The sequence below is a fragment of the Wallemia ichthyophaga genome, assembly GCF_000400465.1.
Source record: "Wallemia ichthyophaga EXF-994 unplaced genomic scaffold scaffold18, whole genome shotgun sequence".
In the NCBI taxonomy this organism is placed as follows: domain Eukaryota; kingdom Fungi; phylum Basidiomycota; class Wallemiomycetes; order Wallemiales; family Wallemiaceae; genus Wallemia; species Wallemia ichthyophaga.
The window spans coordinates 48,353-62,707 of NW_008806291.1; the positions used below are offsets into that span (position 1 = coordinate 48,353).

Here is a 14,355-nt window from a genome sequence, read left to right on the forward strand (position 1 = left end):
TGCAATCTTCTTGGCGCATTTATTTATAAAGACAGTGTTTCTTACATGCCTCACCCACTCACTCAAATCCCAATCCAGCCACCTCCTCTTTCACATTCGCGATAAAGCGCTGCACGCCCTCGCTATCGAGTACAGACTCAGTGGTGCGAGCAGCCACAAACACCGTGTCGGCATGCGCATCGAGCACTACGTCCAAAAAGAGGGCATGCTTGGAGCGTGTTAGATAGAAGCCACCTCTACATTTCCACTCACTCTCGATACTCCCCGCGTGTCCATCTCGCGCACGCTACTGTCGACATCTAGCTTCTCACTCGCCGCGTAGTCGCTAGGCGGACCAATCTGCCCGAGTATTTTGTCAGCACCTCCTGTGTCGAAACATGCTCACTCACATCCACCTGCGACAGTGCCGACGCGTCACTCGAGAATATCCTCTCTGCATGCCATAGCAAGTTGATGTAGACGTTGAAGACGGGCTCGCTCGTGCCCAATACCCTCCTGGCGATCTCGCCGTTGTCGTCCTGCTCGACCAGCACGCGCTTTGAGATACTCTTCTGGACTGCTTGAGCTGCTTGGACATCACCACTGAACGGTCCTACACCCAGCGGGAGCAGGTTGAGACACGGGCCTGCGACTGTATCTATACCATCAATGCTGGCTGCGCGGCCAGTGTGGTAGACCCCCACTATCGGTTTCGCAGTCTGCGTGATCCTGCCCACCACCTTTGCAACCATAGTAGTGAGCACCGATTGAAGAGATACTTGGTGACGTTGTTGGAGTCGTTGAGTGAGGCTCTGCGCACCCTGTACCACGTCCTCCTTGTAAAACACCTGCTTACTGGAAGAATTCTTCACTGGGAGGAGTGTTGGCTGGCTGCCCCCCAACTCCGCCCTCCAGAACTCCTCGTCGAATGTGTTCCTCGACGCCGCCTCAACCACCTTACCGAAATCACCAATGGACGCCAGCTCGCCTCCGCTGTAGCTGCGCCACAAATCGCTCATGAGCAACGGGATTGTCCATGCGTCGTACAGCGCATGATGGATCTTGAGCAGCACATAAGAAGTCGAGCGCATCTGCACAACAATCAGCTTCACTGGCGGGCGGTGCAGGGAGGAAGGTGCCCTGAACTCTTCCCGCACAATGCGCTTTGCTGTTTCCAATGCCTCGCCATCGCTGTTAACCACCTGCAACTCTGCGTCGTATTCCGTCAACACCACCTGCAGTGGTCGGCCGTCTACCGCTGTGAAGCAGGTGCGGAGGATGGGGTGGTGTGACACGAGCCTCCTCCATGCGCCCTGCAATTTGCGGAGGTCGAGTTTGTGCGGCGCCGCATGCGTGAACACGGGCTCGTAGAAGGTGTGCCCGCTGAGAATCCACGCTTGCAGGTGGTACGCCTGTCCAGGCAGCAGAGGCAGCACAGCCTCTGCTTCACGCCTGCTCAGACGTAGGCGTGCAAGCGCGCTGACAGCTTCAGATGCTGACACCAGAGGCCTGTCTTTGTCCCCCTTCTCGTCTTCTCTCCCGTAAGCTGTGCGCTCCCTCAACACCCTGTCCACGCCCGCTATCGTTTCCCCAACGAATATATCCGATACTGCCAAATCTTTCACCCCCAGCTTGCGACAGCGTGCGGCTAGCTGGATTGCACCGACTGAGTCCAGTCCTAATGCGTACAACGGCGCACTATAGCTAATCTCCTCGACATTGAGCTTCGAGATAATCGCAAACACATCACGGATCGTCGCCATCGTGCTTGTCACATGGCCGTCGTAGGCTTCTGTGTGTTGGACATATTCAACTGTTGCATCGATAGTGTTGTTCAGTGGAAGCGCGGCGAGCGATGATGGCTTTGCAGTAGCTGGCTGATGAGGATGATCGACTATATCAGCAAATAGTTCCCCGAATTTGCCAATTAATTCGTCCAGCTCCTTCCCTGTCATCACACTGCTCAGGCAGCTTGCGTTGATGGCGAGAGTGTCGCCTGCGTCGACAAACTCAGCATTTAGGGGGTATTCAACACTCTGCTCGGACTGTTCAGTCAGATCAACCGTCTCCCACAGCTTCACTTTCGGCTCTTGGTCATCCCGGAAGGACTTTTGGAATACAAAGAGCGTTTCGAAAAGCGACTTCTGCTTTACTACCCTCTGAACATCTCTAAGTGGGACGTGTTGGTGCGCTTCAATCTCGTTATACTGTTCAAATGCTTCGTGGCAGACATCGATGTTTGTCGCCTTCTTATTACCGATTTTGAACCTATAAGGAACAGTGCTGTCCGTATTGTTAAGTCTTGCTCATTAAATACACAAAGCACTCACTTGAACAATGGTCCAGACGCTAACAACGCATCTTCTAGTCCGATCGAGCGGCCAGCTACCACCTGCCCAAATGCAACATCGAGCGATCCAAATAATCCGCAAAGAGTCTTACCCCATGCCACTAGTACCATTGACTGAAGCGACACGCCAGCTGATTTTACGAGTCTGTTCGCCTTGGCTGTGATAGGAATGGTCTTGCCGGTAAAGTGTGCCTTGACCTCTCCCTGCTGAATTTTAGGAAGTGGCTTTGGAACGTAATTGGACATCTTGCTCTTCCAAAACCCTTCGTCATCCCTTGCACCGTCGAGAATATACGGTATTGCTTGGGTGAATTGTGGACGCAGAGGCACTCTGTTGGCACTATAGCGTGCAAGTATCTCGTCTAGCACTAATGGCAGAGATACACCATCGTACAAGCTGCCGAAGGCCTAGTTAGAGGTACGTTACGATTATGTTGCGGTACACTTACGCGTGATGCATGGTCAAGACCAAAAATTTCTCCTTGTTTGTTTTGATAATCGTGAAGGCGTATGGCGGCTTTTCGAAATCGTCTTCCTGGCTTGGAACACTTGCACTACCGAGAATCTTCGAAGCTTCTTCAACTGATCCAACGGTGTGCTCATTCCATACCACATCGACTCTGCCATGGATGAGTATCACCCAAGGATATTTGTCTTCGTCCGTAGTGCGGAATGATGCTCTAAGAATATCAACGTTCGCAACCGTGTCTATAACAGCCTTTTTGAGTGCTGCTACATCCATCGCATCGCTTAGCTTCAAGGTATGCTGAACGTTGTAAAATTTACCACCAGATGAAATAGTCTGTGTGAGCATACCAGTCTGCAGCGGCGTGGCAGGCACGACCTTCTCGATACCACACCCACCGTACCTTTCACCTAAACTCTGTGCAATCTTGGCAAATTCCCCAGCGATGTCCTTATTGCTGGTGTTTGGCGCATACTTTGCAAGCTCACCAATACATCCAGCACGCATAATCGCATGTGTGGGAATGTTGATACCTTGCTTGCGCAACGACTGTGCAAATCTAACAGACGAGATGGAGTCTATGCCCAGAGAAATGAATGTAGACTCTTTGCTGATTGAGGTTTCATCCATATTGCACAGGTTCGCAATAGATTGACGCATAACTGACTCTTCAGCAGTCCATTCAACATTATAGCTAGTCTCTTGAGGATTTGCTAATTGCTGTGGTTTTAGCGGCTCGACTACCTGTTGGGCATCTTCGAGAAGATTGTTGATCCGGCTGATGAGGATCTCGGCATCGCGCGATTGACCGAATGAAGAGTTGAAAACTGCGCGTAGGGTGAGCTTATTACTCTCTACATTAGCCGTGGCTTCGAGTGCGAGTGGGTACTTTAGTGTGTTAGAATAAGTTCACCAATGGTGATCACACCTACATCAACGCGAGACGACTCTTCGAGCTGCTCCCAGAGACTCTCATTCCCTTCGCCAGCAAGTCTACCGAAGGCGAACAGTGAATCGAAAAGACCGGCTGGTCGATTTATCCATTTTTGTATCAGGCGCAATGGCGTATATTGATACTCGAGTACCTGAGCACTCTCGCTCTGTGCTTGTTGCGCCATGTCTACAAACTTGCTTGCATCTGCCACCTTCACACGCACTGGCATAGTTGTAATGCATGGCGCAAGCATAGTCTCAACACCACTGACAGGTACTGTGCGACCCGATAGGACGACACCAGTTGTCTATTTACGAGTTAGATGGACTATTGGCGCAAGATTTTCTGCTCACAATATCTGTCACTCCAGAAGATTCACCGAGCGAAACACCGTATGCTGTTTGAACGAGCACACGCAATGACACATTCAATGAGCGTCCCAACATTTCCAGCTTCGATAAGGGCAGAGAAGCAGTCTTAACAACCTCTTTCGCGGTTGTACTACCCATTTCCATCTCGTTAGCTTGTGGCAGGTCTGACAAGTACTCCACGAAAAAAGTTCTAGCAACTTCTAGCGACTGACTGGAGATGAAATCGAGCAAGCGATCGACTGGTGCTCTTACGAGCGAAAATGATTCCTGGTAGCGTTCCTTTATTTCATCCATCAACATCAGGAATGATTCACCATCATATACAGCGTGGTGCATCGTGAATTGAGCAAAGGCTCTACCCGTAGCTGGCTTAGTTATGAGGACTCGAAGAGGCACCCTTGATTGAATGTTATCGACAACATCCTTCTCCAAATCCTTCTTTTTTGAGTCAAGGTAAGCTATGGCTGATGCTTCTGATTCACTTTGGTGTGTTTGTATAGCGTCAGTCTTCTCCAAAACAACTTGAGCCACTGCAGCTTCACCGAAAAAAAAGCAGGTGCGCAAAATTTCATTGGCTGCTATGGTCTTATCAATCGCTTCGGTAAATTGATCGATGACCACCCCACTATCCAGCTTAAACGTAAAATGGTTGACGTAGACGGGTTCAGCAGAGTTGAGAGTACGTGCGACCAAACCTTCTTGAAGCGGAAGACACGGTCTGACAGCTTCTAAGGTATCTCCAAAAGCGGCTCTTATCGACTTTTCGAAGCCTTCGTCAAGTTTCCGCACAGCTGAACTGTCTTTATTGCCGTCAGAGGAAGTGCTGTCGGCGAGCTTGGCAAGCTTCTCCACAGATGGACCAGATAAGACGACATGTGGTGGCACTGCAAGGCCTTTTGACTTCAAAAGAAAGCTGAGTGAGATGGCTGATAGTGAGTCAACACCCAATTCCAGTGTGGTAGTTGATGAACTGATCGTATCCATGCCAACACCAGTCTGCTCACTGAGTGCAATAGCGATGATCTTCTCTTCAGCTGTAAGCGCACGCCGATTGTCTGTTGCCATTTCTGCACTTTTTTTCACCATGTTGCGAAGCGGCACTTGAGTGAATAATCTTCTAAGAATTTTCTCGTTCGTATGTCCATTGCTGGCGTCACATATTGGTAAGAAGGTCATTGGAAGAATAATGTCAGGTCTAGCCCCATATCCGAGCTTCTCTGCGCACGATTGGGTGAGAGATCTCGCAAATGATTCATCTTGTGCGTCAATATCAGTAGTTGATCCATCGAGTGGATCATAGTTGTACGCGCGAGCAACAAATGCGACAATGTCTGGTTGCATGCTTTCTGGATGTTGCAGGACCATCGCTTGAGAAACAATGTTTTGTCGAGAAACAGATTCGACATTGCGCGAGACTTTTTCAAGATTAATTTGGATGTCTCTGTAGTTGACAATATCGCCCACTTTACGCTCCAACAAGACGCTATCGCTGCTGATCATTCTAGCTACCAATCCTGAACGTATGTACTCCCCTTCATCGCTAAAGGCGCAAAGCTCTCCTGCTTCAGCGAGAATGGCGACTTCTCTGGAGCAAAACCTTGCAATGCATGTCTTAATAAGTGGCTGGTCATAGACATTTGGCTGTTCACTATTGTAATGTGACAAGAATGCAACAGATGAGGCGTGTGGAATTGCCAACGTTTTCCAAACATAGGCATCCATCCATGACTCATGGAGCGCTTTTGATGATATGTGACCAGTTAAAATGATGTGTTTGAGTTGAGGTAACTCCGATCTTACGATACAATCCTTCTCAAACCATGCAGCCGTGAGGAAGGCATGAGTAATCTGTGCCGCTTGAAGTGAAGCTCTGGCATTGTTTCTCAGATCTTCCACGCGTTTGCACACTATTTTAGAGCCCATTATAAGCGGTACTAATGTCTCCAAAATGTGAAGATCAAATGCTGAGAATTTGTCAGCCGGTAGTCTATCAGGCTGAGAGTCACTCACTGCCAGGAAGCCAATTCAAAAATGTTGAAGCATTTGAATCTGTCTTCAACCGATCTGAGGCCAAAGAAGCGTGATTGAAAAGTTGCTCGGTTGACCAGACAGAGTAGTCGTGCATGTCGAGCTGACCATTTGCAATAGTGATAGCAGCACGTTCAGTAAGACGCGTCTCTGTTGTATCACTGGAAATTTTGGCAAGATTTTCTACGTAACTCTTCTCGTCAACAAAAACAACCTTTTCGTTATCGAGTAAGGCGAAATCTTCCGCGTACTTCCTGATAGTGTAAACGATGTCTGCCTTGAACGAGCGTGCTATAAGTCTCTTGCGATTTGCAGGCAAGTTCTCACCAACGGCTATGTATGTTTTGCTAGCTTTGAAGATACCAAGCCTATGAACGATTGATTCATGTGAAGGTGGAATGCACAAGGCAACAACTTCAACCGCGGATGTTAGCGAATTGGAAACTCTGTTGGATTGACTATCAAGCTCCTTAAAGGAGAGTGTACCAGTATCCGAAGTGACAGCTACCTCTTCCGGACGTTGTTGGACGTTGCGAGACAAAGTAACGAGAGGATTAATTGTAGCATCGGCGACCTTACTATGTGCTTTGGCGATGAGAGCCTCGTCGATCTTTCCAACAAGACTTGAGACTGGCTCATCGGCATGTTCACTCATTGCGTTCACCAATGCTTGCATTTGCTTTGAAAGAAGCTCAACTTGCTCCTCTGACCTGATTGACTTGTTAGCGGTCAAACGGAATATAACAGATAACCCACATAAGTAAATTACTTCCAAGAATGTCAATTTGAACGCTATCACCTCTGATAAAAGCGTTGATGGCGACAGGGTGCTCAACATCAAGCTCTCCTATCTCAAAGTTATCTTTGAACAAATCACCTTTGGTTTCCTCTCCTGACTCAACGATGAGAACAAACAGTGCGGGGAAGAGAGGAGCGCCAGAAGCACATTTGAGAGCTTGACGCACGTGCTGAAGACCAACGAACTTGTGTGGAGAACTAGCGGAGGCTAACGTGGACAAATTATCCATCAACTGTCTAGCTGATGCGTTTTTGTCAACTTTGAGTGCAACTGGAAGAGTAGCAATCATTGGAGCCACAACGCTTTCCAAACCTGGAGCTAGACCGCGCAAGCTGAGAGTCTCGCCGAAAATAACATCCTCGGTTGATGTGTACCTTGACTGGAGAACAGCCCAGGCTGCTTGAAGCAGCTGGTTGATGTTTGCACGCTTGACGTCACTAAATCCCTTCGTCCAGAATCTTTGAGAGCGTTGAGAGTTGTCGTTGTGCAAAACAGGCCACTCTGTATTGCTTGTCTCAGCAAATGGCTCCAAAACCTTGTTCCAGAACTGCTTGGTAGTGTTTACGTCTGTGTTTATAACTGACATCGCGTCCTTCAGTGATGTGCGAGTGGCTTTATACTTTCGCATGTATGCATTTTCAACATCCTGGTAAATGAATTTGAGCGCGTCTCCATCGTAGATTGCGTGGTGAAGTGACGTCATGAGATAGCGACTGCCATCTGCCTTGGTTGCAAGCGTGAGAGCAACAGGCGGCTGATGTGAGCCTGACAAGGAGCTGACAATGTTACGGACACGCTCTTCAAGGATTTTCTCGCTGTCAAACCTGACTCTATCGAGAGCGAGCTTCGATGTAGAGTGTATGCATTGGGCGAAGACGGTGTCTTTCACACCATATGTGGCAGCTGGAATAAACGAGGTTCTCAAAGCCTGCGTGCTTTCTGCCACAGTCTTCCAGGCTCCGTAAAGAGCATCCACATCCACTTTGCTGGACAATTTGAAGACTTGATGCGACCAGTACGCAGCAGGGTTCTTGATGGTCTCACCAAGCATACCTTCCTGTGTCGGGGTGCATGGAAGAACGAAATCTACATCGGCAATGTCTTTTCTAACACTACCAATCAAGCTTTCGTTAAAGGTTTGCATCCACTTTGGTGTCTCAGTGACCATCTGATTCGATTCTGCTTTTGTAATGGCTTTGCTGAGTTGCTTTATGGTAGGAAATGCTGCTATCTGGCTCACTGCGGCGTTGACACCTGCATTACGGAGCTTGGAAGCGAGCTGCAGGGAGCGAATCTAGGGAAGTGGTCAAAATGATTCGCTTCATCATTATTCACTCACGGAATCAACACCGAGCGCTGGTAAGTGCGAGGACTTGGAGATGCTGTCCACGGCGACGTTTGTCAGTCTAGCAGTAACTTGACGAATAATCTGCTCCATTTCACTCCAAAATCCATCATCACCATCATCAAGACCGCTTAGGCGGCTTTCCCAGTCTGCAATTTCAACTTGCTCGTAATATCTTGCCAGCATCTTCCTGTCGATCTTGTTCGAAGGGGTGTGAGGGAGGTGTGTTAGAACCAGTATTACATTGGGAATCATGTAAGCTGGAAGGCTAGACTCTGCACGCTCCTTGCAAGCGGCAGCCACTGTCAACGCGTCGCTATCCGTGCGCAGTCCATCCTCTTTCTCGCCCTTGAGTGCGGGGGCGGCAACGAATGTACACACGACCTTTTGCGGTCTATCGTGTCTTGACAATTGGAATGTTGTAGTCTCGCGAGCTAGCTCGTGGCAGTTGCCCAAGGCAGCACTGATTTCAGAAAGCTCAACTCTAATACCACCAAGCTTGACGAGATCGTCATTACGACCAACGAATTCACAGCTACCATCGTGCAACAAACGCACAACATCGCCAGTGAGATACACTCGGCCAGCTTGTGGATGGTTGACAAACTTCTTGTTCGTCTGATCGGTATTGCGATGATATCCACGGGCATTTTGGAAGCCGCCCAAAGCTAACTCACCAACAGCACCCCTCAGCAGAATTCTATCGTCCTGTATAACAAAACATGAGACGGTCGAGAGTGGAAGACCAACGTTGTGAGCTTTGGTGACTTCATTTGGAGTGAAACGGCGGTATGTTGCAATGATAGTTGATTCTGCAGGCCCGTACGTGTTGAGCGACACAGTGTCTTCCCTGCACCACGCATTTGCGACAGGCTGGGGGAGTTTTTCACCGATGCTAATGAGCGACTCAAGCGAGCTGCAGTTCTGGAGCGACGACTGAGCCATGAAGGCCGGTGTGAGAAAGGCGTGGGTGGCTGCAAACCCTCTGACGAGCTCTTCAAATGATCCGACGAGGTTGTCGCGAGTAGATGAACAGAGTGTGCCGCAAGTCTTGCCAAGTGCGTAGAAGACGTCAAGTACGGAAACATCAAAGGTATATGCGGAGAAGTTGAGACAGCGGATATGTGTGTCTTTCTTCCATGGTATTTCCTCTTGCAAGACTGTCAAGCTTTGCACAGCGGCAAAGTGCTCAATTGGAACACCCTTTGGTGCGCCAGTGGTACCTGATGTCCATATCAAGTACGCTAAATGATTAGGTTTGGTGCATATGGCGGGTTTGCTAGACGGCTGCTTGCTATAAATGACATCTGCAAAAGAGCTGACCGTGATCTTGTCTTGAACGATCTTGCTGACTAGAGCCTTGTTCTCTTCATCCCGAACGAGAACAACAGGACCGCCAGCACGCTCAAACAGATCCTTCTTTCTGAGCGCTGGAGCAGCAGTGTCAATAGGGCACCATGCACCACCAGCCTGTACGAGCATTAGCAACATGGTCATAAACACACGCAACACACCTTCACGATACCGAGAATAGCCATGAACATCTCGGGAGTTTTTTCTATATGGATGGGGATGGGCGTGTCAGTGAGATCGCCGTAAGTTGAGGTAAGGTAGTTCGCGACTCTGTTAGCACGAGCGTCCAGCTCGGCATACGTCCATCTGATATCTTTGGAAGCGTCCAATGGGTCTGGTTTGAACCACAAAGCGAGCGATTGAGGGTAGTCTTTTGCATTTCTCTCAAATTGGTGGTGGATAAGTTCCGCTTCAACGCCTTCGATACGGATAGGGTATGGGTTGACAGCGGACGCGAGAGAGTGGCTTACATCCACGGCGATATCTTTAAACTTTCTATCGAGATCGCCTTCAAGGATGCTCGATAGAATGTCATCGAATTGCCTCAGCATCATAGCAGACGACTCCTCGACCAAGACGTTATTGGAGCATGTAGCTCTCAACCTAATAGTATCGTTTGGATCAGGCCAAATTTCCAAAACGACAGCGAACTCTGTAACCATAGGAGGATATTCCGAGTGCGTCCAGAGCTCTGTCTGGGATGCGCCTTGAGCGAATTGCTGCAATGCAATGGTAGTGTCGTAGATGATACCGTTGTCACCACTAAGAATCTTTGGTGGCAAGTGTCGGTGTACCAAGCCCTCAGCATTGCTTCTAACTAAAGACTTGAGCACGCCGCCTACACTGTCATCATTCGGATTAGTCACACGAATAGGCGAAGCTGTAAACACAGGGCCGACGGTATGCTCGAGTTGGTCCGTCGTTCTGCCACCGACGATGCTACCGAATACAATGTCGTCGGCGTCAGACTCCGAGTACGCCAACAAGATGCTTGACCAGGCAGCCTGCACGATCGAGAGTGGTGATAGCTTAAGCTCGCGTGCCTTCTGGAGAAATGAGCTATGAGAGAGTTTGGACGTGACATTCGAGACGTGATGGCCTGTTTTCTTTGCGTCCTGCCTCAATCCTGTAAGATCTGGGAACGGGTCTGAGGTAAAGTTGCTTAGCTTTCCACCCCAGTATTCAGCATTAGCCTGTGCGTCAGCGGTGAAGACATCCACAAGCGCATGAACAAATCCCTCTCTGGGTACTTCTGCATACGGATCACGGTAGAGTGTAGCAAGCTCGTCGAGCATCAAAGCAAGCGAAGCACCGTCTGTTGATTTGTGAGTGGTTGACATTACCAAGATAGCTATCGACACCTACCAAACAGTGCGTGATGAAGACTGACAACGAGTTTCTTCGATTTGGAGTCGGAGTAGATCGCGCCGCTTTGCGTTCTCTCCAATAGTGAGAACTTGACTGAAGCAGTATCAATGTGTTGCTGGACTAGTTGATCGACATCACCTCCTTCGACCTCGTCGAATGTTGTTATAGGGTCAACAGGTACAACCACCTGTGCGAATGCGCTGATGTGGCTGTTGTCGATGAGCACAAAGCGGGTGCGTAGAATTTCATGTCGTCTCACGAGCTCGCACCAGGCATTGCGAAGCCTCTCACTATCCACACCCTCTTTCAGGGTGTAAACGGAGTGGTTGATGTACCCTGTGCCCGTCTTGGAGTACAATGCAAGTAAGCCCGTCTGCATTGTTGTCGCAGGTCTGATAGCTTCAGGCTGTGCCCCAAGCGCCTCTTCGACAATTGGGAGTGCTTGGCTGCGAAACTCCTCCTCTATATCTTCATATACGGCCTGTCTGTTGTCATTTTCGCCGAAGCCCTCCTCCGTTCTCTGGAATGCAATGTTTGCTAGCGCAGCAGGAGACAGACCTTTAATGACATCTTCGATTGTAATGGCGAGTAGACCCTCTTCACGAGCCAAACTAAGAAAACGAACACCCCTCAGCGAGTCAATACCCAAGGCTAGGAGTGTGAGGTTCGCATCTATTTCCTTCTCCTCTAACCCCACTGTCTTTGAAATGCAACTGAGGACTTTGTCGAGTGTTGGGGTATCGAGAATATGAACAGCCTCTACAGGCTGCTCTTCAGCAGTGCTAGTAGCACCTACGACATAGCCCTCGCTTATGTGATCCTTCACATATTTAGCGATCGCCTTTCTATCAGCCTTCCCGGCTGTAGAGCGAGGTATATCATCGGCAAACAAGTAAGCTTGTGGACGCATGTGCGCTGGAAGATGTTTTTCTGCACTCTCCGCACATCTCCCTACCAGCGATGTGGAGTGTGGTGTCACATAAGCGCACAGCTGGCCTTCTGGTTGGATGACGACAGTGTGGACAGAGCGAAGACCGGGAGTGTTGGAAAGAATAGAGTCAATTTCACCCAGCTCAACACGCCTTCCGTTCAGCTTGACTTGCTCCAATCCCATACGACCAAGGTACTCAACGTTGTTCCACTGATTCTTCTCGTCTAGCACAACGCGAGCCTTGTCGCCTGTTCTATACAGCCTGCCGAGACCTTGAACATTAATAAAAGCCTTTTCTGTCTGTTCGGCCATTTTTAAGTATCCTTTCGCCAGCTGAGGTCCGCCAATAGCGAGCTCGCCCGAGAATCCCATTGGCATGACCTTGTTGAGGGTTGGGTGAAGAATGAGCAGAGAAGCTGTATCAATTGGAGGACCTAGCTTTGCACCTGACTGTTCGGATGGATGTTTACGGAGGGTTACGTTGATCGCTGCTTCGGTCGGTCCGTATGCGTTGTACAGCGAGTTGCCGGGGCGGGTGAAGTTGCTAATCACCCTATCTGACAGCTTCTCACCCATGGTCCACAGCTCAAACCCGTCCGGCAGTTTGTCTGGGTTGAAAAGGCCAGCAATTGAAGGTGTGGCCATCATGTGTGTGCAACGGAGCTTTGACACGACTAACTCGGGGTTGGTGAGAAATTCTGCGCGCGGAGAAGCACATATAGTGCTTCCAGAGCTGAGAGACATGAAAGTCTCCATGATGGACTGCATTGTGTCAGAGTTGCGGGTGTGTTGATATCAATAGTGAGACTTACAGGATCGAACGTCGACGGAGCGAATTGGAACCATCTTACCTTATTGTCGAGTGGCCTGACGGCTAAGTGAGATTGTATCGATGCTGCTGCTGCTGAATGCTGTATTTGGACACCTTTAGGTTTGCCTGTTGAGCCAGAAGTGAAGAGAACGTATGCAACGTCGTCTGGGGTCGCTTGTTGGGGTGCGTCGACAGCCAAACACTCTCTACTCAAGTACTCGACCATAAAAGCAGAGACATCGATGTATTGGGTGTCTCGCTTAATCCAAGCATCACGCTCACCCAAGCCGAGTACGACGGATGCATCCAAATCATCTAGTAATCCAAGCTGCCTTTCTACAGGCGCTTGTAGATCGAATGGGCTGAATGCATTGGCTGATTTCAGTGCAGCCAAGTACCCAATGTATAGTTCCAGCGAAGGTGGGAGAAGGAGAGGAACAACAGCACGGGTGCAAGGTATTTGCACAGCCAAAGCACTTGATAAGCTGTCTAGCTGAGCGTAGGTGAGTGTAGATCCGTTGAAATCCACAGCGACGCAATCTGCGTGCATCTTGGATTGAGTGATGAAATCTGAGTGAAGTAATTTATCAATCGGAGGTTTGCTTGGTGGGTGATTGAGTTTTGAAAGCGGGAGATCATCGTCGTTGTTGATAAAGAAGCGTTTGAGGGTGTGAGCGAGTTCTTGGCTGATACGATGCTTCATGGTAACATGGCCGTTGTTGATTGTGATGCGGAATAGATAGTCATCGCAGCTCGACTCGTAATCCTCATGCAGCTGGAAATCTTGGTGGGTGAATGGGGACACCTCGACGCTGCCATCGGCGCAAGAGATTGTACTGCCGTTGTGCTCGTAAGTAAATTCATCATCGCACAGGAATTCTTTCAGTAATGTTTGAAATCTTTCCATTTTTTTGGTGGTTCGGGAGAAGAAAATGATTAGATTGATTATCTCGATAAAGATCTCAGGATAACGATCTCAGGCACCAAAAACTTTATCGGCGAGGAATTTTTAGGTGAGCAGGTGGATTGAGTGGCACTGACTCTTTCAACACATCTAGCCTTTTAATTGCCGTAGATCGCGATTTTCGCGCTTTCGTCCGAAGATCAGATTGGGGGATAATCAAGTGCATGAGGCGAGCAATAAACAAATTGGTAAGCGCTCTTTCTAGATGAGAGCAAGTGGCTTGGACGGTGTCAGCGTTTTTTCTAATACATGCCCAATGCTCACGCTACAAGAGAGTCCGATTAAACCGTCTTCCTCAACACCGTCACCTGTGAGTCACTGTTAGCTGACGTGTACTTCAACAACCCCCCCTCTTACAGCAGACTGGCGTGTTCTTGCACTCATCCTCAATCGCAATTGCAAGAATTGGGATTTGGAGACACTGTAAAGCAACTTGGTCGAGGATGTTTCCAAGGGCGAGCAGAGAGTCTTGTTCGCCGGTGCTTTTCTGCGAGTCTTTGGAGGTGTTGCAACAGCTGATTTCACCTGTATTGCAAGAACCGGTTTTTGATGTCCACTCACTGGCGACTAAACCGGTAAGGGCGAGAAAGACTGCTGTAGTTTGTATCATTTTGGATGACTGTATAAGATAAAGACTCCTTTGCTCCATTCAGCGT

At 49.1% G+C, this 14,355-nt stretch overlaps 2 protein-coding genes across 2 annotated transcripts; both read right to left on the bottom strand.

Moving 5' to 3' along the window:
- Positions 1 to 58: 58 nt before the first annotated feature.
- Positions 59 to 13,642, bottom strand: J056_001752 (Nonribosomal peptide synthetase 2; the record flags this gene model as incomplete). The annotated part of the gene is made up of 13 exons (XM_009271380.1): positions 59 to 208; positions 253 to 339; positions 390 to 2,262; positions 2,310 to 2,726; positions 2,779 to 3,683; positions 3,728 to 4,036; positions 4,083 to 6,064; positions 6,111 to 6,838; positions 6,885 to 8,221; positions 8,267 to 9,742; positions 9,787 to 10,940; positions 10,991 to 12,686; positions 12,737 to 13,642. 13 exons carry the CDS (start codon positions 13,640 to 13,642, stop codon positions 59 to 61), a joined length of 13,020 nt encoding a protein of 4,339 aa, XP_009269655.1.
- A 258-nt stretch (positions 13,643 to 13,900) lies between these two features.
- J056_001753 (Fruiting body protein SC1) lies at positions 13,901 to 14,309 on the bottom strand (the record flags this gene model as incomplete). The annotated part of the gene is made up of 3 exons (XM_009271381.1): positions 13,901 to 13,918; positions 13,964 to 14,007; positions 14,057 to 14,309. The coding sequence occupies 3 exons, from the start codon at positions 14,307 to 14,309 to the stop codon at positions 13,901 to 13,903; spliced, it is 315 nt and encodes a 104-aa protein (XP_009269656.1).
- Positions 14,310 to 14,355: the final 46 nt, after the last annotated feature.